The following is a 21,064-nucleotide window of genomic DNA, read 5'->3' on the forward strand; positions in this document are numbered from 1 at the left end:
GTTAAAAACTAACTCCTTGATCCATGAGATGCAGAATGGATTTTGTGTTAGCAGGCATGGAAACATTAATCTCGTTCCTCTCCATTAGATCTCTTAGGTGACCAGGAGCATTTCAGCGAGCAGTAATATTTTGAAAGGACTCTTTTTCTCAGCAGTAGTTCTTAGCGAGCTTAAATTATTCAGTAAACCATCTTGTAAACAGATGTGCTGTCATCCAGGCTTTGTTGTTCCATTTATAGAACACAAGCGGAATAGAGAAAGCCTAATTCTTAAGGGCCCTAGGATTTTTGGAACAGTAAAAGGAGCACTGGCTTCAGCTTCAGGTCATCAGGTGCACTAACCCCTAATGAGAGTCAGCCTGTCCTTTGAAGCCAGACACTGACTTCTGTCTATCAGTGAAGGTCCTTGATGGCATCTTCTTCCAATAGAAAGCTGTTTTATCTGCATTTGAAAATCTATTGTTTAGTGTGGCCACCTTCATTCATGATCTCAGCTACATCTTCTGGATAACTTGTTGCAACTTCTACAACATCATGCACCCACTGCTTCATCTTGCACTTTCATGTTATAGAAATGGTGTCTTTCCTTAAACTTCATGAACCAGCCTCTGCCGACATCGGACTTTTCTTCTACAACTTCCTCATGTCTTTCATCCGGACTTTGGTTTATGAGAATATTGTGGCTGAGAGATGGGCCACTCTTCCTTTCATTTGAATGCTTAGAGAGCATTGTAGGGTTGTTGATTAGCCTGTTTTCAGTGTTGTTGTATCTGGGGGACTAGGGAGAGGAGTGGGGAATGCCCATCAGTGGAGCGGTCAGAACACACATGACATACATCAAGCAAGTTCACTGTCTTAGGGCGCAGTGCGTGGCACCCCAAAACAGTTGCAGGGGCAGCATCAAAGGTCACTGACCACCATAACAAAGACAGTAATGATAACGAAAAAGTCTAAAATATTATGAGACTTGCTAAAAAGTGACACTGACGCATGAAGTAAACAAATTGCTGTTGGAGAAACAGCACCAGTAGGCTTGCTTTGATGCAAGTCACGAAACTTCAGTTTTTGTGGGGTTCTTTTTTTTCTTTTCTTTTCTTTTTTTTTTTTTGGAGAGCACTGTCTGCAAAGTGCAATAGAATGAAGTGTGCCTGTATGTATTTTCTAGACCAGAAACTCAGATTTGGCCCATGGACCCCTGAGTTCCCCAAGACTCTTTAGGATATCTGCGAGGTCAGATCTCTTATAACCATTTTATAGTTTTTTGTTTATCTTTCCTTCTTTTATGTAAAAGCATGTGTGTGTGTATATATATATTTCGGACATTTCTTTCTTACCTAAAAGGTACACACTGTTCTGCCCTTGCCCTTTTCACTTAACAGTGCGTCCTGATGATGACTCCACAGCAGTCCATGGAGATTCTTCTCCTTCCTTTAAAAACTGCCTAGTGTGCCATTGTCTGCAGTACCAGAGTTGACTCAGTTGTTGCCCTTTTGCTGGACATTCAGGCTTCTTTCCAGATTTCTGCTGTTACAGATAGTACCATTATAAATAACTGTATGCATATATCATTTCGTATTTCTGCCCCAGGGTAACTTTGGAATAGATTTCCTATGAGTGTGATTGATGAGTTAGAGTATAAATAGTTACGTCACTGTTAACATCATGCCAAATCCCCCTCCATGGTGGTTGTACTTTTTTGCATTCTCACCAGAAATGTAGAAGAGTACCTGTTTCTCACTAGCCTTACCAGCAAAGTATGTTGTCAGACTTGGTTTTTACCCATTCAGTTGTTTTGTTTACTTACATGCTATTCTACACTCATAAGTGTTTTATGTCAGTCTTTTATTCCTTCTATATTTTGAGTCAGATTTAAGAATGTTTTCTCCATATATTCTAGTACTTGTAAAGTTTCCTTTTTTACATACAGCACTCTGATGCATTTTAAATTTATTATCAGTTAATTTTTTAAACTAGTAAACTATATAACTGAAGAGATGACTATTAATCATCATTTTATGTTTATGAAAGTAAATGCTAAGTGGTTTATGACATCTTGACTAGAGTTGCATCTATGTGTCTGGTTTTTTGTTCCTCAGCATGAAGACTTTTTGCTTGCCCTGCAGATGAATGAAGAACAGTATCAAAAGGTAATTGATATTTCATCTAATTAACTTATTCTGGGTATTTTCATTAGCTGTTTTTCTCATCTCACATTTCCTACGCATTTTGATGACAAATTGGTTCCCTTAACCTCTGCTGTTGACCTGCCGAGTTTGTGGTTCAACTAAGTTAAAATCAGGTATTGAACCATTGAATCCAAACTGGATTAGACTTGGAGGGAAGATAATATTGTTAGAGTTGTTTGTCTTAAACATTTCCTGGAATCTGTTAGATAGACTCTTAGAGCAAAATTTAGAATTCACATGTCACTTCAGAGTTAGAAAGAAGAGATATATTTAACCTTAGGATCAGATGGATTTTGTGTGGTATCAGCCATCCTCACATTTGGCCTTTTCTAACATGGTAGAAATGAACTAATGACTGATCAGTCACTGCCCTTAATAAAAAGGAGAAGTTTCCTGGTACTCACAGTACTTGAAATGCTGCTGTATATGGCTTCAGTAGTCCCTTAAGGTAAAGCTTGGACTGAGACACAACCCCATCGCACTCTTGTCTTATAACAAGATGCAATATGCAACTTTTGAAACGTTTTAAGATAATACCCCACATGCCACTTGTTCCTGACTGTTAGCATTTGATTATAGATGTTATAATCCTGCCAGTACAATGAAATTCGTGAATATGGTAACTTTATACAAAGGATAATGCCAAAGAATACCCCCCAAAAAACATGAAAATTGTACTGTCTTTAGCTGTTAATATGTACTCATATTTGTACTGGCATCTTAAGCTAGATTTCTACAGCAGAAAACAGCTCATCATTGTTTTATGGCTTTTAGGGATTGCTTTTCACCTCGGAATGTGTTTGGGGTGGGGGAATATGAAACATGGCTGCCTCCTCTACTCGAGTGTAGGGAATTTCACATGTTTCTGCCCACCTCCAGGATGGCCAGCTGATTGAGTGCCGCTGCTGCTATGGGGAGTTCCCATTCGAGGAGCTGACGCAGTGTGCTGACGCTCACTTATTCTGCAAAGAGTGTCTCATCAGATACGCCCAAGAGGCAGTCTTTGGATCTGGAAAGGTAAGAATGGTGCAGTGTGTGCATACAGCATCTGTGGAGACCGCATTTATAGACAAGTGTAAATGCCTCATGGAAATGCCTTTTCTGGGGTGAGGTGGAACTCTGCTAAGACATGCTGATGCGTGTGATTCCTCTGCAGCCTCTGATTTGTGTGATTATGTTAGTCCTAAGCACACTAGATTTCTTTTCAGGGAATGGTTTAATTCTTCATGCTCTCGTGCCTGGCTCATAGGAGCACCAACTTCTCCTCTTCCTGTTCACAAATAAAATGAAGGATAAACACCCAAAGAGAGTCCTGCAGCCTGTATTGAATATATGAGGCTGCAAATTAGTATTTTTTTAACAAAAATTTTAAAAGATTTTATACAGTTGTATTAAAATGAATAATATTTTATGCAAAATTATATTTCTCCGTGCAAAGTCAATTTCTCTTTACACCAACATAACACAACATAGAATTCAGAGTTTTGTCTTAACGAACACTCGAAAACCACAATTGCTTTTCATAAGTGCCCCACCAATAATCAAACCACTTGACATCAGTTATTCTAAAATCAGTTGTAGTTTAATCAGGGGCTGAGTAGCAGTTACTGAGAGAGTGGATGTGATTAGCAGAATATAGGCATACTTAAAGATATTGCAAGTTGGGTTCCAGGGCGCTGCAGTATAATATATATCACAATAAAATGAGTCACACGACTGTTTAATTTCCCGGTGCACTTCAGAAGAGTCGTGTATACACTGTGCTGTCCTCTCTGGAGTGTGCAGTAGCATTGTGTCAGTCCCTGCCCCTCCTCCCACTCACCTCTGCCGTGTGAGAGGTTTGGACCTCCACCTTTTCCAGGAACTAGAGAGAGAGTCAGCTTGCTTATCTTGAGTACCTTCTTTTCAGACCTGAGCTGTAACTTTCCTCTCTTAATCTGCTAAGCCATTTACCCATCCTCATCTACTTCCCATCTTGATATATTCTGGTTTAGGCTCGTAGAGGTCCTCAGGTGGAATTAAAGATGGACTTTGTGTTTTTATTTCATGGTTTTCTTATTTTGAGAGTGCTTTCTCAAAGAGGGGACCTTTACCGTCTCGGAGTCTGGTTCTGAACCACTGTTTATTTTCTTTCCATTGCAAGATGCATTTAACCACTGAAATTTGTGTGTGTGCTTCTAAAAACTTGGGTTAAATTTTTTTCCCCTTCTTCTCCTGGCGGTGTCATTCTAGTCAGAGCTCAGCTGTATGGAGGGCAGCTGCACATGCTCATTCCCAGCCAGTGAACTGGAGAAGGTGCTTCCCCAGACCATCCTGTATAAATACTATGAGCGAAAAGCAGAGGAAGAAGTTGCAGCAGCCTACGCTGATGAGCTTGTCAGGTGAGTTCTGAGAGTCAGAGAATGTCATCTGTCAACTCGTTCCCCATTAGGAAGACTTACACTGCCCTGGGCCCTTTTATTTTGACAGTGAAATTCTGTGGCAGAGTCCTAGCTGCAGGTTTTCTGGCATTTCTTGCTTTGAAATAAGAGGATAATTTTATTAATGGAAAAATCTGCAATTCAGATTTTTACCTCCATTCCATGGCACCTCTTAATCATCTGGCTTCTAGCTGTAGTCCTTGTGCATTGAGCCAAAAGAGGTGACGTGTAGAGTTCTCAGAAGGGTATGTTTACTGAGTGGTTTGCACTGAGGCGGGACTCAGAATGGCACCTGCTTTCCTGGTGAGAGCCAGCACAGAGAGCCTCCGTCTGTGTTTTAATGAAAAGTAAGGAGTAAAGGGAGGTGTGACTCTCCAGCTGAATACTCCATCTTAGAATGAACAGTCAGACTTCAGTGTTCTGAATAACCTCCTTCTGCTGCTCTGATTCTAGGTGCCCCTCCTGCAGCTTTCCTGCTCTCCTGGACAGTGACGTGAAGAGGTTCAGTTGTCCCAATCCTCGCTGTCGAAAGGTAGGGTGGCAAATGCCTTTTCTAGACTCACATTTGAATTTGGTATTATAGACCGCCTTAGTGGCACAGTCCCTGCTGGTCCTCTGCATGCTGACCCCTGAGGAGGATCGGAGTGCTCTCCTTTGCATGAAAGCAGATTAATTTGGTACCTTGTGAGGTGGTTGACTTTGTCTCAGAGGTGGGGGCCACCTACAGAATTTAATCACATAGCTCTGGATCCCTGGTTTATGCCATCTTCCTCAAGGGCAGATACTGTAGTGTAGAACGTGAAGGATTTTGTGTTTCCACTGTGCTAGTATTTTTCTTGCTTGCTCTCTCACCATCCTGTTGTGCTCAAACGCTTCTTTTCACATGTGCATTCACACAGCCTGCCACCTTCGAAGTCCACATGGTATTTCTTTGATTAACAGAACTGGGCACCATGGTGGCATCTCTGTCACATTTGGTAGATGACTTCCTCAGCTGTTCTCATATGGACTGGTCGTGTAGGGTGAGACCAAAGCTGTCCAATCACCTTGCTGCTGAAAGTCTTTCTTCTTTGACTCCTACTTCGTGAGCTGAGAGTGTCTTGAAATTTGTCAACCGTTTATATAAGCCACTTAAAAGTTTTTAAGGAATATTGTATTGGCATCTACCTAGGCAAGTATATTTTCAGCCATTTTTCTGAAATAGAATGAGGAGAGTTGAATGTTAAAATCTCCCCCACCCTCTGCCCTTTTGGAAAGTGAAGAAATGAAAGTGGATATTGGAAAAGGAAGAAGAAGCTAGACTGACAGACTAATTACCCATTTTGTTTTCAACATTAATATTTCTGTGTAAAATCTGGATATTTTCTTACAGTTGATGTATCCATTTAGTAATTTGTTCCCATCCCAGGCTGTAGTCTCTGGCATCTTGGAACTAAGAAAGCAGAGTGGTTGACTGTCCTGCGTGGTCCCCGTGTGTCCACCACTAGAACGCTTGGGAAGGCGGGGCCTGAGCTAGGGCACAGAGAGCAAGGAGGCGGCAGCCGCAGGAAGGGCAGGGTGGGAGTGACGTGAAAGTGAAGGTGTGGAATGTTCTGGGTCCAGGAGGCAGTCCCCTCCTGGAGGCGACTGGTACTGCGAGTGTGACAAGATGGGCTCAGGCTCATGAGCTGGGAGGGGCCAGGGCCATGCATGCAGGCCTTCGGCACCATCCTGAGGTGGGGGCTGGGGCTGAAACAGCAGAAGTTGGTCTGGCTGTTGAGTGATCTAGGTGAGAGCTGCACATCGCTGTCACCTGCTCACCTCGGGAGTCTCCATGAATTGCTAAGCTTGAGCTAGAAATTACATTTCCTGGTATGATGCCAGATTAGACTCTGCCAGTGAAAGTGCTTGTGTACGATTTGGAAGGCCAAAGACAGTTACAGGAAGGTGTCAGGGTACGTGGGAGTCTGAAACAGTGCCCCGTGAGTATCTGAGATCATCCAACCTGGGATGTCAGCAGAAGCCTCCTTCAGGCTGGCTCTTAAGACCCTAGGCAGAAAAAACGAGTATTTTGCTTCCTCTCTGTGGGAGGAACGTACACCCCCTGCTGAACTTGGAGAGTTTCTGTGGGCCAATGCAGTGTGAGTGTGGATGAGAGGTCACTTGCAGGAAGCATGGTAAAACATGCGCTTAGAAGTGATGTCAGCAAGGGGATGGAATAGGTAGCCCCAAACTCTCCTCCTCCCCAGAAACACTTGATTTAGCAATACATGGACCAGACCCTTGTGAGAAATCTTGAAACCAGTTACATGGCTCCTGTACTCCAGACAGCGCAGTCAGCTGGTAGGGAAATTAATGGAACTCACCCCCAGAGTCCTTCCCCTAGCACATGCAGCACACATGGAGGAAACGCCCAACTCCTCACATCCCCTTGGGGAGGTGACGAGCAGACTGGGACATACATCTGATACTCAGACTTCTCAGAGAACTTCCCCAAGGGGCTGGCTTGTACCTTTCCTGAGTCTAAGCACGGCCAGGAGGGAGCACCAGGTTTCAGATCACCGAGGACAAAGGCAGTGGTTTGGGCTAGCAAACGTTCGCTCGCCTTTGCCACTTTCCTTGGCTTAGTGTAGAGAGAGCAGGAGAAAACCCTAGTTCCCAGCCTCTGCTTGGAGAGGGGAAGAGTTGGAACGTGCATCCAGTGTTCCAGTTTTTTGGGTTACTGCCCAGGGGACTGGTTTCTGTCTGACTTGATTCAGCCCTGACAGGGCCCTGCATACTCTAGATGCCTGGAGGCCTCTGGGAACAAAAGAGAGCTGAGAGGCTTGCTGCTGTTCCCAAAGCTCGTAGTGTCGCAGACAGAGGCCGTTACATCTCTGTGGCTTTTGCCTCGAGGGGAAACGAAAAGTGGGACATACATATCCAACCTTCCAGGTTTTGGGGAGTGGAGAGCTCTTTACAGGGCTCGTTTCTCTCTTGCCCAACTCAGAGCACTAATGAGACCCACCATACTCTGGATGCCCAAGGGCTGCTTGCTCAGTTGCTTCAGTCATGCCTGACTCTTTGTGACCCCATGGACCATAGCCCTCCAGGCTCCTCTGTCCATGGGGTTCTACAGGCAAGAATGCTGGAGAGGGTTGCCATGCCCTCTTCCAGGGGATGTTCCTGACCCAGGGATTGAACCCTAACCCTAACCCTCATTGCATATAGATTGTTCACCCACCGCGCCACCTGGGAAGCTCACATAAAGGCTGCTAAGAAGAAAAAGCTGGGCGTCTCACAGCAGCTCCAGAGAACCTGCAGTACTGCAGACAGACACCAGAGGGAGCAAGAGATGGCAGACTCCCCAAAACAGAAAACCTCTCTAAACTGGAAATCTACACGCATAAGTCTAGAGAAGGGGCATCCAGAGAAGGTTGAGAGTCTTCCATAATCTATTGCCTGATAGATTGGTGAAGGTTTTTCCCCATGAAAGGCCAGTCTAGGACAACCCTGGCAGTCCAGTGATTAGGAATCTGCAGGCCAGTGCAGGAGACACGAGTTACCTGAACTTCAGTCGCACAAAATGCGGAAGTTTTAGAGATGTGCCACACAGCAGTGTCCGTGTAGTTAACGTACTGAACTGTATGCTTAAAATGTGTTGATGAGGTAGTTGTCCAGTCACTTAGTTGTGGCTTCCTTTTTGCAATCCCAAGGACTGCAGCACACCAGGCTTCCCTGTCCTTCACCGTCTCCTGGAGTTTGCTCAAACTCATATTCATTGAGTTAGTGATACCATCCAACCATCTCATCCTCTGTCGTCCCCTGCTCCTGCCTTCAGTCTTTCAATCTGCCCTTAATAAGGTAGAATCCATGTTATGTTGTTGTTACCCCAATTTCAAAAGGAGAGAGAGCATATCTTTCACTGTCTTTTCCTTCTGCCAAGATAGACATGTAGAAATAAGTTTGTTTTGAGCTATTGAATTTTGAGTTTGTTCCAGCAGCAAACCTAGCACATTCTGACTGGTACAGATCATGAGAACCAGAGCTAACAGTGGGAGTGGAGAAGAGGAGAGACGGTAGGGAGATAGGATTAGAAAGAGGTGGTTTGACTGTGGGGGTGGGGAGAAACCTGGATGACTCATTTTTCTGGTTTGAACCTCTGAGTGGATGATGAACTATTCACACAGAATTGGAAATAGATTAGAAAAAGGTTCCAGGAGAGGTGATCAACTCTGTTTTGGACGTGTTGAGTTTTGAGAGTGGAAGTATTCAGTAAGTGTCCTTTTCCCAGGGCCTGGCACACATCAGGTGCTCAGTATTTATTTGGAACGTGACTACGGTCAGGAGCACAGGGGAGATCTAGGCTGTAGGAGGGTTTTGGAGTCAGGAATAAGAAACATTGAAAGGAGGGAGTCCTGGGGAAAAACAGAATGGAATGTGGAAACTCGAGGGGGCTGGAGTGAGGCCCTGTAGGAGTTAGGTCACCGGAGGCAATTCATGGGTGAGTTTAGGGAAAGTATGACCTTAAGAGTCTTGCTATCTAAGTTGAAAATAATCTCTCCAGTGGTTCACAACTCTTGACGTCCCTCAGTGGTGCTTTACAGTGAAGAGGCTGCATCACACAGTCTGTCCACTGCAGTGTGCTCCAGGACTCGACCCTCACCTGAGCACAGGCGCATTCACGTTCTAGACTCGCGTCTGGCCCAGTGTGAAAGATGAAGGGAAAGCTCTCTCAAGGGACAGTGACAGCCAGTTAGCAGTTGATACTTACCAAGAACTTGCCACCTGTCCTTTGAAAAGAAGGGAGAACTTAAAAGTGAATTGTTACTGTGTGAGTGTGCGTGCTCAGTCACGTTCCACTCTTCGTGACCCCGTGGCGTGCAGCCCTCCAGGCCCCTCTGTCCATGGATTTCCCAGGCAAGAATATTGCAGTGGGGTGCCATTTCCTCCTCCAGGAGCCATGGAGAGATTGGCCACAAGGTGGCACTAACACTCCACGAGGAAAGGTTTTCTCTTGGGCATTTCAAAAGTGTGTGTGTCAGCGAAACAGTCTTGGAAGAACTTACAGAATTCTTTTAGGTTTAGTACCAAAGCGGACCACTCTCTGCTCATTCAGAATTTAATATCAGAGATGTCATTGTTGTTAGGGCAGATGCTGTTACCTTTTTCACTTGTACCTGTTCTCCTGATGACGTACTTTCTCTTCAGCTAGATGGCTGAACCAGCCATTGGTCCTTGAGGATTCCTCCTCTTTAATAAATGAGCCACAAGCCAGTTTGGCCCTTTTGAGACTAAGGGCATCTGCTCCCCTATTGCATTGTCACTGCCAGTAATCTGAACTCCAGTTAAATTTCCAGGAGCTTGTCACTCTGAGATGAGGCATTTATATGAATGCATTATCTGGAGGAGGGCTTGAATGCCTGGAATCATTCCCCTGAGATCCTGAAAGAATAAGACACTGTATCTTTGATGAAATGTGGAGAGAGTCTTTGTTTCATTGATGTGATGGAATGCCATTGTCAAGGCCCTCAGCGTCCTGTGTATTCTCAGATAAAGAATTCATCAGTTTGTTTTTAACATGCTGCTTTTAGGAGTGGATTGGATGTGTTTGAGTTGGGACTGTGGGATATTAAATTAAGAGATTTGAAAGTGATGCTTCTGGAATATTTTTTAGGGTCAGAAATTTCCCTGTGGGGCCTCTTTCTACCGGTCTAGAATCATGACTTTGCTCTCTAAACTCAGAGGTGTAAGTAGAGCTTTCTGGAAAGGTAGGTTTAGGAATACTTATGAAGCTGGTGCTATTGAGGAGATGGCTGGTGGTGGGACTTTAATCAGAATAACCATTGAGACCCCTTTGCTTGATGTCTTCTAGTGGAGCCCAAGAATGTAAACGTGATTGTGTAAGCTCTCATCTTTTCCCAGTGTCACTTACCCTTGTTTTTATGTAGCTTTCTCACCTGCCAGCTTCTTCTCTGCTCATCTTTTTTCATGCTTTCCAGGCCCCATCCTGTCCTTGGTAGCATTCAGTGTTAACTGACTCGACAGCAGTAGAATATCACCAAAATTCACATCTGCAGTGAACCAGTTTGTTGCTAAAAAACAGACATCTGCAGCCGCCTGCAGTAGCTCAGTGGCTGCGTGGAGAGAATGTAAATGAACCCGGACCAGCTGTCAGTGCCAGGGCAGTTCCAGCTGTGACAGTGGACGGTTGGCACTTACTGGCCACACTGTAATTTGAGGCCCAGCCAGTCAGCTGACCCCTGTGCTGAGCACAGGCCTTTACGTATATCTAGATGTGAATGAAGCCTGATCCTCTTGTTCAGGAGGATTCTCAGGGAGGACCTTTATTCAGGGAGTAATGTTGAGAAGAACCAAATGTCTGGATAACAAAAGGATTTTTAAATCACGAGATGAGGGCTCATCTACTGGCGTGGAAGTCCACGCTGCATGATGCAAGTGCACAGGAGTGAGGTGGGGTGGGAACTCCTCCTCAGCGTTCAGCTGCCCCTGCTTCTCCCGAGGTGTCACTTCCTTCAGACCCCGGGGGCTCCGGCTGAACCACTTAAGAGCTCAGGCTGCAGCGGTGTGCAGGTGTGACAGGAAGGGTGCTTTGTGAGGCCCTGGTCTCCCATTGGTCCCAGAGGCATCCAAGGCAGTGTCCATCTAGGGAAAGTGGTGGTGCTGAGAACCCGAAGTGGGGCCTCCCTGCCGCCACACACAGCCCAGAGTGGATCCCAAAGGCCATCCCTGTGAGCCATCCCCCGCTGAGCGCTGAGCAGAGCTGGCATTAAAACAGCGAGGTTTCAGGATTTAACTCTCTTTGTCTTAATATTTTTGTCAGCTTCCAGTTTTTAAAATTCCCCATAGTGAATAGCATAGTGAGTCTGTTCATCATAGTGTCTCAAATCCACACACTTCTTTACTTGACATCTTAGCACATTAAACACTGTGTTTGAGAAGCCACATCTTCCAGTTAGGGATGTGTGTTTGTGTGTTTCCAGGAAGAATAAAGGCAAATATTGCTTACCTCTTCCTACTCTGCCTTCCCTAATAAAACTTGAATAAATACCATCTCTGCTGTTGTTTGCAGTAGTTATTTTAAAAGGAGATAGATATGTACCCAAAATAGGGAAAGGTAAAAATATGCTTGCATTACACTGAAATGCCAATATGAATAAAACATTTATTTTTGCTTCCCCTCAACTGTACAGAAATAGTTTTTATTCTTATACAGTCATACCTCATTTTATTACACTTCACAGATACTGCAGTTTTTTATTTTTATTTTTTTTACAAATGGAAGGCTTCTGTCAGCCCTGCATTGAGCAAGTCTGTTGCTGTTTTTCCAACAGCATTTGCTCACTTTGTGTCTCTGTGGCATATTTTAATAATTCTTGCCTTATTTCAGACTTTTATTATTATATTTGTTATGGTGATCTGTGGTCAGTGATCTTTGATATTACTATCACACAAGGATTATGACCCGCTGAAGGCTCAGGTGATGGTTAAACATTCTTTGGCAATAAAGTATTTTTTAATTAAGTCTGTATGTAACTTTTTTAGATACAATGCCATTGTACACGTAATAGTACATTGTATAGTGTCAGCATAACTTTTACATCCACTGAGAAAACGTTCACGAGACTCCCTTTGCTGCGTATTTGCTTCTGCGGCGGGCTGGGACAGCACCCGTGAGGTGTCCAAAGTTACAGGCCTGGTGAGCGGGCACCAGCAGCGCTGCCGTCTCAGCTTTCTCAGCGGGGGCTGGCACAGCCCCTCGGATCTCTCCCCTCGACACTCGGAAGTCAGCTGCTGACTTTCCAACAGGTGGTGACATGCATTTCAGAGCCAAGGTGGTCCAGACACTGAGCTCTCATGGTAGACTTCGGGGCCTGAACAGCAGCCTGGGCCTTGGGTATTTGCTGACCTTCCTTGCACCCAGGAAATGGGCATTGCTCTGTCCTGCCCTCGGAGAACATTCAGTGCTTCTTAATGAAGCCATTTTAAATGGTTAAGATGTTGGCCACCTTCTAGGGGACAGATCACAGAACTTCCTGTTCAGTTCAGGATGAAGAGCCTTTCCTTTCTCCTGTGTCAGCATTGTGTGGGATGAGTACTTTTTTTGCTGAGCTGTATTGGTAAATTCTCTGTTTTGAGAGTTCTTTTTGAAACAGTTGCATGAGAAGTGTTCTTCCACGCCCTGCTCCAGGGCCAGTCCTTTGCTGGGTGCCCTAGCCTTTGTTCATGAGGCAGCTAAGCAGACAGTCTAGAGGAGTGGTTAACACAAGGCTTTTGCTCTTAAACCTCTCTTGGTTAATCCGGGCTCTTCCTCTTTTCGGCATCATGACCTAGGTAGATATGTCATCTCCCTGAGCCACATTTCCTTTATCTGTAAAATGAGAACAGTTGCACCTGTTTGATGGAGCTTTTGTAAATGGCTGTCAGTTGTATCTCTATATAAATCTGTACCCGGGGCCTGGTCGGGGTGGGGGGGGTTGGTTTGCATTAAACGACACAATGTAACTCAGGTGCTTGCCCCGCTGGCCGTCACTTGTCTCAGTAAAGCAGTCGCTGCCCTTCAGGGAAGGTGGAGACTGATGCCGAGTGTGTGCAGGTGACGGGCAGACTCAGGTGAGCAAAGGAACTCCTAGACAGGAGGCGCTTCCTCCCCCAGGTTTGTAGAACCTGCTACCGCAGAATCACAGAGTTCTCCTAATGGGGACAGTTGTAAAGTCCCGTCAGAGGGCCAAAAGAGGACTCCTCACTTACCTCCGATAGCATCACTGACTCCATGGACATGAATTTGAGCAAACTCTGGGAGATAGTGGAGGACAGAGAAGCCTGGTGGGCTGCAGGCCATGGGGTCGCTAAGAGTCAGACACGACGTAGCGACTGAACACCACCACTTAATTTTTCAAATCATGTACTCATAAAATTTCATTTCTTACTAGCATGCCACAGTGGAGAGGGGATAGGTTTTTGAAGCTAAATTTTTTGCTGACCAGTCTGTTCTGTCAAATGACTGCTGTCGCTTGAGCCCACAGCATTGAGGTTGAGAGGAGAGCCCCGTTCCGCCCTGGGGAGAGCTGTGCCTTGAAGCAGGCTGCTCGTGGGTTTGCCCTCCGTGTCTCAGCCGCTCCACTGCCGGGTCCCCTCCCTTCAGGTTTCTTGTTGATTTTTTGTTTATCCCTGTTCAGAAGGATTGGCCTCCCAGGGAACGATATTCAAAGAGTTGAGTGTGGGAAAGGCCTGGAGACAAAACAGATAGTACGTTTTGCTGGAGAACTCAGTTAGTCGCAGAGGGAAGATTTTTAACAATCGTGGTTCACCTCCATGGCCCAGTCGTCGGTCACGGTCTTCGTAGGAGTGCGCTGCCCTTTGTGTCTTGGCCTTCACCCCCACGTGCAATGCGGCCGGCAGGCCTGGAGGTGGGGGCTGCTTGCCTTTCCTCTTACTGTCCTTTAGCAGAAGACACAGCTCCTTGTCTGTCTATGGTTGTTTTGGTCTCTACTAAAATACACTGTGGTACTTAAAAAGATGCTGTGGATTAACAGGTTTGTTTGCGCACTTCATTAAATAGAAACTCTGACCCTTTTTCGTGGATTTTCTGGCCGCCTTTGGCCATTGCTTATCAGACTGCTAACAGCCTCCCTCTGTTCAGGCACCGTTCGGGCATCAGAAGCTCTCAAGTGCCTCTCTTGCTGGAAACCACGGTACTTGTTTAGTGCTTTCAGACATTTTGCTAATATCACTTAATGCATTTTTCTGTGCCTGTGGCCTCATCAAAGGAAAGATGCATTTCAAGTCAGAGCCTTTAGAAATCTCATGTGTTTTTTTTTAAAAAAAGGCCTCCTGTTAAAAATTCTTCAAGAATTGGTAATCTACAAAATACCCTTTTATAGAGTCCTTGCCTCCTTTTTGTCTTTACACTCATTGTGTGTTACTGGCGTCAGCATCTTAATTTTAGTGATCCTCGTCGTGACGTCCTTGAGAAGGGAGGGGGTTGCACATGTGTGGAGTGCAGAGCGGTCGTGTCCCCCCTTCGCATTCTCAGCACAGAGCGCTGCAGGGCTTCCAGCCTTCCAGGTGGAAGAGAAATTGTTGCTATGGTAATAACACAAGCAGGAAAACACCCCGTACCCTCCTGGGTGTCTGTGTCAGGGAGAAGGAATGTAGGCAAGGGACGAGGCAGCACAGAGGGGTGTTCAGGCAAGATCAGAATGGAGCCTCTGCTGAAGCTGCCTCTGGGTGGAATTTCTTGTGTTTACTGTTGAATTCAAGGTCATTTTCTGATTGCTCTGTGCTCGCAGAGAATGTAAATGGTCTTTTACTCTTCAGTGTCCTCCCTGACTTTGAGACAAACATACCGAGAATGAGAAGGACCTCTCTTGTCCCCAGAGGCCAGGTGGGATCGACCACGCAGACCCACGTCACCCACTGCCCTTCGTCTCCAGTGTAACAGGCTAAGGAGCCAGCTCTGCCGTCTCTGGAAGCCGCATGGCAGCTATGTGCTCTGCGTCTGTATTACATGCTAGTGTCCCTTGAGAAGATGGACTGGGAACCACGTTGATAACTCAGAGCAGCGCTAGGAAACCAAGGGCAGTCCGCCGAGGTCAGTGGGAGGAGCCCAGGCGAAAGCTGGTGCACTGCCCTGCTGAGGGTCAGAGCCCGTCCTGCCAGGGCTCCTTGAGGTGACGGCGGACTGTACTGTCCATGGACTTCTCCAGGCCAGGATACTGGAGTGGGTAGCCTTTCCCTTCTCCAGGGGATCTTCCCAACCCAGGGATTGAACCCAGGTCTCCCGCATTGCAGGCGGATTCTTTACCACCTGAGCCACCAGGGAAGCCCCAGAAGCATCAGTGTTGAGACCGCAGAAGTCCTGGTGCCTGCCAGTAGAGCTCCTGCTGGGTTTGAGGGGCTTTCTGCCCCTGGTCCCCTCAAAGTCATGTAGCCAGCAGGTGTCGACATCAGGAATCAAATCTGGGGTTTTCTTATCATTATTTGTGTGTTTTTAGGTGTGCTTTTGGTATGATAGGTTGGTTTTTTTAAGAGTCCTTGTCTTTTAGAGATACAAACTGAAATATTTATAAATGAAGTGATGTATAGTCTGTGATTTGCTTGGAAATTGTACTGGAAGAGGGAGAATGGCAGAGCAGACAGAGTTTAGGGGAGCCAAGATAGGTCACGAGCTAGTAGTTTATAAACACGAGTGATGGATACATGCGGTTCATTATATTATTTATGGTTGTGTGTATTTCTGTTTTTTCATAACAAGGCGATTTGAAAAACAATAGAAATCTAGATGGGTTTGAATTCTGTGTCTGTGCTCTGACCTACTTTGCTTTGCTGCTTTGAGGGTACCTCACTCTTGGAAACGGGTGAGACCCTGCACTGAAGTGTTCTATTTCATGGCGTAGTCACTTCCTTAAGAGATGAGGACAATTCGTGACATAACAGGACAATGTCAGCAGCTGTTTGTGGGAAGATTAAAGGGCTCATCATCCCCGAGGAGTGAGGGTTGCGTGTGTGGGGTTTCTCTGTAGGTGTGAGATTCTTCTGTACACCTGGTGGAACCCTGATGTTTTCCAGCCTCCCTGGGAAAACAGACTTGAGCTGCCTGTCAGGAATCCTGAATCGGTTACTGGGCCATCCCGTAACCAGTGAAATAGGGTCCTGGGGCCTGGTGCAGAGCCCTGCCAGAGGCTCAGGCACAGCCCTCAACAGATTCTCTTCCTTTGGGATGCCTTGCAACCTGCAGTCCACTCTTGAGGCCAGGAGGGAGACCAGATGACCTTTTGAGTGTCCTTCCAGTCCAGAGGCTCTGATTTCTAGAATACTGAGGACTTTCAAACTGGCATTGACATTTGGTTTTCAAAGAGAAGTAGGCTAAGAGAATTTCTCAGACCAGATCCCTGTAGCCCCATAAAAGCACTTTTCAGTTTTATTTCCCATCAGAAGCATGAATATGCAAAGCATTTTAAGTTTCAGAAGCTCCCTATGTCTGATAAGCTGATCCACATTTTAGCCCAAAGAGAGTGAAACAGATCACGGTTTTTTTCCTCTTGTCTTTGACAACAGCTTGTCCTTTTGCCTTTCTCTCCCCTCTTCTGTCACATTTTGCTGCTAAAAACATCTGTTGCTCCCTGTGTTGTTACCACAGCCCTCTGGCCTTTTAATTCTCTCCGAGGCCAGCACCCGCTCTGACCTGACCTTATCTCTGCCAGCTTGGGTCTTTTTTTTCCAGGTGGCACCCTTGTGGGTCCTTCCCTCTCTTTCTCTGGATTCAGTCCTTCTTAAAAACTTTTGTCTGGTCACCATGCAGAAGCCCCCACAGGGTCTTGCCCCTAATCGTCTCTGGCATTTTTTCCCTCTTCTCTTAACACGTTTGTGAGCCACCCCCTCAGCCTAGACTTGTGGCAGGGCAGGTGGGACTCTGCCCTGTGGGGCTCTGGTCAGATCTGGTCATTCAGATACTGACTGAGCGCTGCCAGGCCTGAAGAAACGCAACAGGGGCAGCCACAGCCCTCCTGAGCTCTGAGCAGGGGAAGCCAGCCCCGCGAGGATGGGAGCTGTGACGGCAGCTGCTCCCAGAGTTGGGTGAGCACACCATCAGGAAACGCTTGTGCAGGAGCAGGGTCTCGGCCTGACTGCGGCCTAGTGGGTGGAGCAGGGGACCGGGCCTCTGACGTGAGCGAAGCAACGTGAGTGGCCAGCCAGCAGGCGGTGTGACGGAACAGGAGGACGTGGACTGGGAAGAGATGCAGACCCCAGATTGCGAGGGCTTCGCAGGGCAGAGTGGGGACAGTGGGTCTGGTTCTGGGCACTCCAGGGAGCTGTTGACAGCCCGGATGTTAGTGATCACAGGTCCAGAAGGGTGGAGCTTGAGCGCCATGAGGGAGGGAGTGGGAGGTGGGGAGGGCTGAAGTACAGATCGTTAGGGGATCTGGGCAGTCTTGTCAATGGTGTTATCGTAAAGCGGCGTTTCTGGTGACATGGTGACCCAAGGCCTGGGTCACACGGTGCTCCCACGGCCCTAAGTTAACAGGCCCTTCAGTCCCGAGGCTGCTTTGTTTACGTAGTGCCTCGAGTGCTTGTGCTTCCTTCTCCAGGAGGTCTCAGTGGGGTTGGATGGCCTGAAGAAACACGGTCTTCTGAGGGCTGATCGGGGGCTGCCGGGGAGGGGCGGCAGCGGGCAGGAGGGACGGTGGAGGTGCCTGCTCGGGGCCAGCAGTGGACGCGATCAGCCCAGTTGTCCCGGAGGCTCCTCCCTGCAGTGGGGCTTCCCCAGTGCACAGCCCCCCATGAGTCGAAGGGGTGTTGGGAAGGGGGCCCAACGAGAGGCCAGGCGCGTCCTTCAGCAGCTGCTGCTGCTCTGCGGTGTCTCCACACTGGCGTGTTTGCTGTTTTTAGTCCTGGGTGCTTTTTAAACGTGGAAGAAACCACGTAACCATCAGAGTTTTTTCCCCACACATTTAAAAAGACTTGTTTTCCAGCCGAAAGCATGTTGGATTAAGCTTAATTTCTCACTCAGATGGGCCTGATTTCCCTAACTCTGATGTGCATACAGAGATTTGCCAAATTTTCCTCTTACAGCGTGTTTTCCCAGCTGTTGGGAGGCCTGCTTTTTTCCTGTGGGCCTCCTGACAGAAATGCAAACTATTTACGGCCCTGTGGTACCAACTGCTGTTATTACCACAGGGACTTGGATATCGGTGTGTTTTCCCAGGAGCTGCGTTTATCTGGGGCTGATGGTACCTCCCCTGTCCCCCTGAGCCATCCAGGAGACAGGGCCCAGGTTGGCTGGGCTGCAGGGAGAGCCACAGCCCCTCCTCCAGAATGAGGTCACTTCGCTGCCCAGCTCCAGGCCCACATCCTCGTTGTACAAGGAAGTGAGGTCTGTTCCTCAGATGTGATCTGATTGGAACCATGTTTCCTGGGACTCAAAAACACAAACCTTTTGATGCCTTGTTTTGTAAAAGGTGCATTTTCATAAAAATGAGGCTTGATGCCACTCCTCAGTAAGTGTGTCGCTGTGCAGGCTAGGCTCTCGCTGGGGAGCTGTGTGGCTGGGGCTGTGCGTTTCCCTTGCCGAATGCCAGGCGTGCACTGTCCATCCAGGGGTGGCTGAGAGGAGAACACTTGCTTGCTGCCAAAACCACAACAAATGACAACTTTCCGTTCTGTCATCTCTCAGCTCCACTGCTGGGCAGGCAATTCATTTTTCTACCATAAAAGGGCAATGAAGCTCGCGTAGAGCCATGTGCCTTCTGCAGTGAGAAAGCAGAAGACGTGCTGGGGGAGGACCGCGCCACGGGAGGCGCAGCGGCTCGGTGGCCCGGCCCACGTCCCTGCGTAGGCCAGGCTGCTGAGCAGCAGCTTCCATCGCAGGGAGCAGGGCGTGGAGGGCCTGCCAGCCCCCTGGGTGCCATCACACTCACACTCGTCTGGAACAAGGGTGTGGTTCCAGCCCTGTCGAGGGGACAGCACTGGGCCTGCCCAGGTGACTCTCCTACTGGCATTTGCTTCTCTCCATCTGTAACTGTAGACGCGGGATTTATGAGGGGTAGAGGGGAGTCGTACAGCCCAGGCATCTTCACTGTGCATGTGAAGCAGGCGGTTCACACAGCCTGAGAAAGCGATCAAATCGTCGTCTTGGAGTTACATGGGAACTCCTTGTCAGGGACCGCTCTAATCCCTCTGTGTCCTCAGCGGTCCACTGGTGCACGGTTTGACTCAGGTGAGTCACAGAAATCTTGACTAACAGAAACACAGTTCCTGGTTGATGGGTTTGTATGTCAGTCAACCAGGGTTTCAGACAAATACCTGTGTAGTGTCAACTCATGTATCCTTTAAATTCATAAGTAAAATTCATGGATCCTTTAGGTGATTGTAATTAAATGTGCAGAGTTGGTAAAGGGTAGATAGAAAGCAAACGCTTAGCAGTTTTGACAACATACGGAGCGCTCCAGAGATAGTGATTGCGAATTTCCTGCCCCGTACAACCTGGCAAAGGAACCCAGATGCCAGCTTGACACAAACTGAGCGGCAGCACAGAAAGCAGTGTTTCAACAGGAGCCCTGCGCCAGTGCACGGCCACCCGCGCGGACGGCTGTTCAGGGCCTCTGCCTTCTCCGAGGGGAGCAGCCGCCGCCCCAGAGAGGGCATTGTTCTCCGGCTGAGTCAGGAGCAGTGTCCGCATCTTTCAGCCTGGCTCCCTTAAAGATTTTCTTGTAGAGGAGAACTGAGGTTTGTTTCATCATTTAAACTTACCTTAACTCTTAACTGCACATCTGATTTCATAGCGAGTGCTGGGACTGAGCTGAGCACATTCCTAAGGGAATAAAAATCATGTCCAAAAATTTTGCTGGTCTGAAAATTTGGGAGGAAAGCAAGGATTTTCAAGGTTAAATTTTATTGCCCAGATAGTGCTGGTGGTCAGAGTAGATTCTGAGCTCATTGGCTCAGAACCAGAGGTTAACTCAAAAGTCATTCCTGAAGGAGAATATCACTGAATGGAGGTGGCAGAAACAAGCTCAGTGTGAACGGTTCAGCATCGCATCCCTCAACCTCGTTGGGAAGCGTAGGACTAGTTTAAAACCTTGTCCTTCCAGGAGGTAATGGTCTTCAAATGGAAATTTACACAAGTCTTTCTTCGTATGACCTTCCTAAGTTCTTTTTTTCTCCGTAGTGTAAAATTGAGTATCCTATTAATCTATCAGAGAGCTAATTGGTATTTTTCCTTGATGCCTCTCAAGACCTTCACTGCCCTTGGAGTAAACAGGACAATTCTGCACAGAATTCCTCTCTACTGTGCATCTCACACTGTCTTTCCTTGTAGAAACCTTGGAAGCCCTTGTTTTTTTATGAGAAGCAGGAAGTGGATTTCATCTTCAAGAACAATTACTAATTCTTATTAAGTGTAATTTTGATAGGCTGATGTCTCAAGCAAGCAGCACTTCTCTCTTGGACTGAGTCTCCCCTTCCCCACCCATCACTGTCTACGCATGCCTGGGCGTCCTGGCCATGTGGTGACCGGCTCAGAGACATCAGCCTGCTTGCTTCCTAATTTGGTCAGAGTATGCTTCAGGCGGCCTTGCCTAACTAAGAAAAACACAGACACAGGGAGTAGCTTTGACACAGCAAAGGGGGATTTCCTTTTATTCAGAGACCTGCAGTTTGCCCCTTACTTCCTCTAAAAAGAAGAAGTCACACTTTGGGAGGCTAGGCTTGCCCTGCAGGTGCCTCTTTGAGCCTGCTTCTTCACGCCGGCCCCCTAGCCAGGTCCCGCTCTGCCCTCCTGCTCCGCCTTAGTGCCTCCCAGCACTGACAGGTCAGTTTCATTCTTAAGGACACCCATTTTCCACTTGCGTGTTCATCAGCAGGAAACAGAACAGACCACGTGTGCGTGTTCATACAAGGACATACACCAGAGGTGGGCAGGCTTTTTTTTTTTAATATAAAGGGCAAGATAGTAAATATTAAACATTTTAGGAATTTT

At 47.1% G+C, this 21,064-nt stretch overlaps 1 protein-coding gene across 6 annotated transcripts in view; it reads left to right on the forward strand.

Annotated features, from left to right (window-relative positions):
- RNF216 (ring finger protein 216) overlaps positions 1 to 21,064 on the forward strand; it is a 120,634-nt gene that overhangs the window by 38,903 nt on the left and 60,667 nt on the right. For 4 of the 6 annotated variants that reach the window (XM_019987622.2, XM_019987624.2, XM_070780247.1 and 1 more), the window contains 4 exons: positions 2,096 to 2,146; positions 3,065 to 3,202; positions 4,418 to 4,566; positions 5,059 to 5,137. In XM_019987622.2, coding sequence (XP_019843181.1) covers positions 2,096 to 2,146; positions 3,065 to 3,202; positions 4,418 to 4,566; positions 5,059 to 5,137 — 417 coding nt within the window. Of the gene's footprint in view, positions 1 to 2,095; positions 2,147 to 3,064; positions 3,203 to 4,417; positions 4,567 to 5,058; positions 5,138 to 7,794; positions 20,999 to 21,064 lie in introns of those variants that run through there. The other 2 variants (XR_011564141.1, XM_070780246.1) reach the window with 2 other exon arrangements.

This window comes from Bos indicus, chromosome 25 (genome assembly GCF_029378745.1).
Source record: "Bos indicus isolate NIAB-ARS_2022 breed Sahiwal x Tharparkar chromosome 25, NIAB-ARS_B.indTharparkar_mat_pri_1.0, whole genome shotgun sequence".
Lineage (NCBI taxonomy): Eukaryota > Metazoa > Chordata > Mammalia > Artiodactyla > Bovidae > Bos > Bos indicus.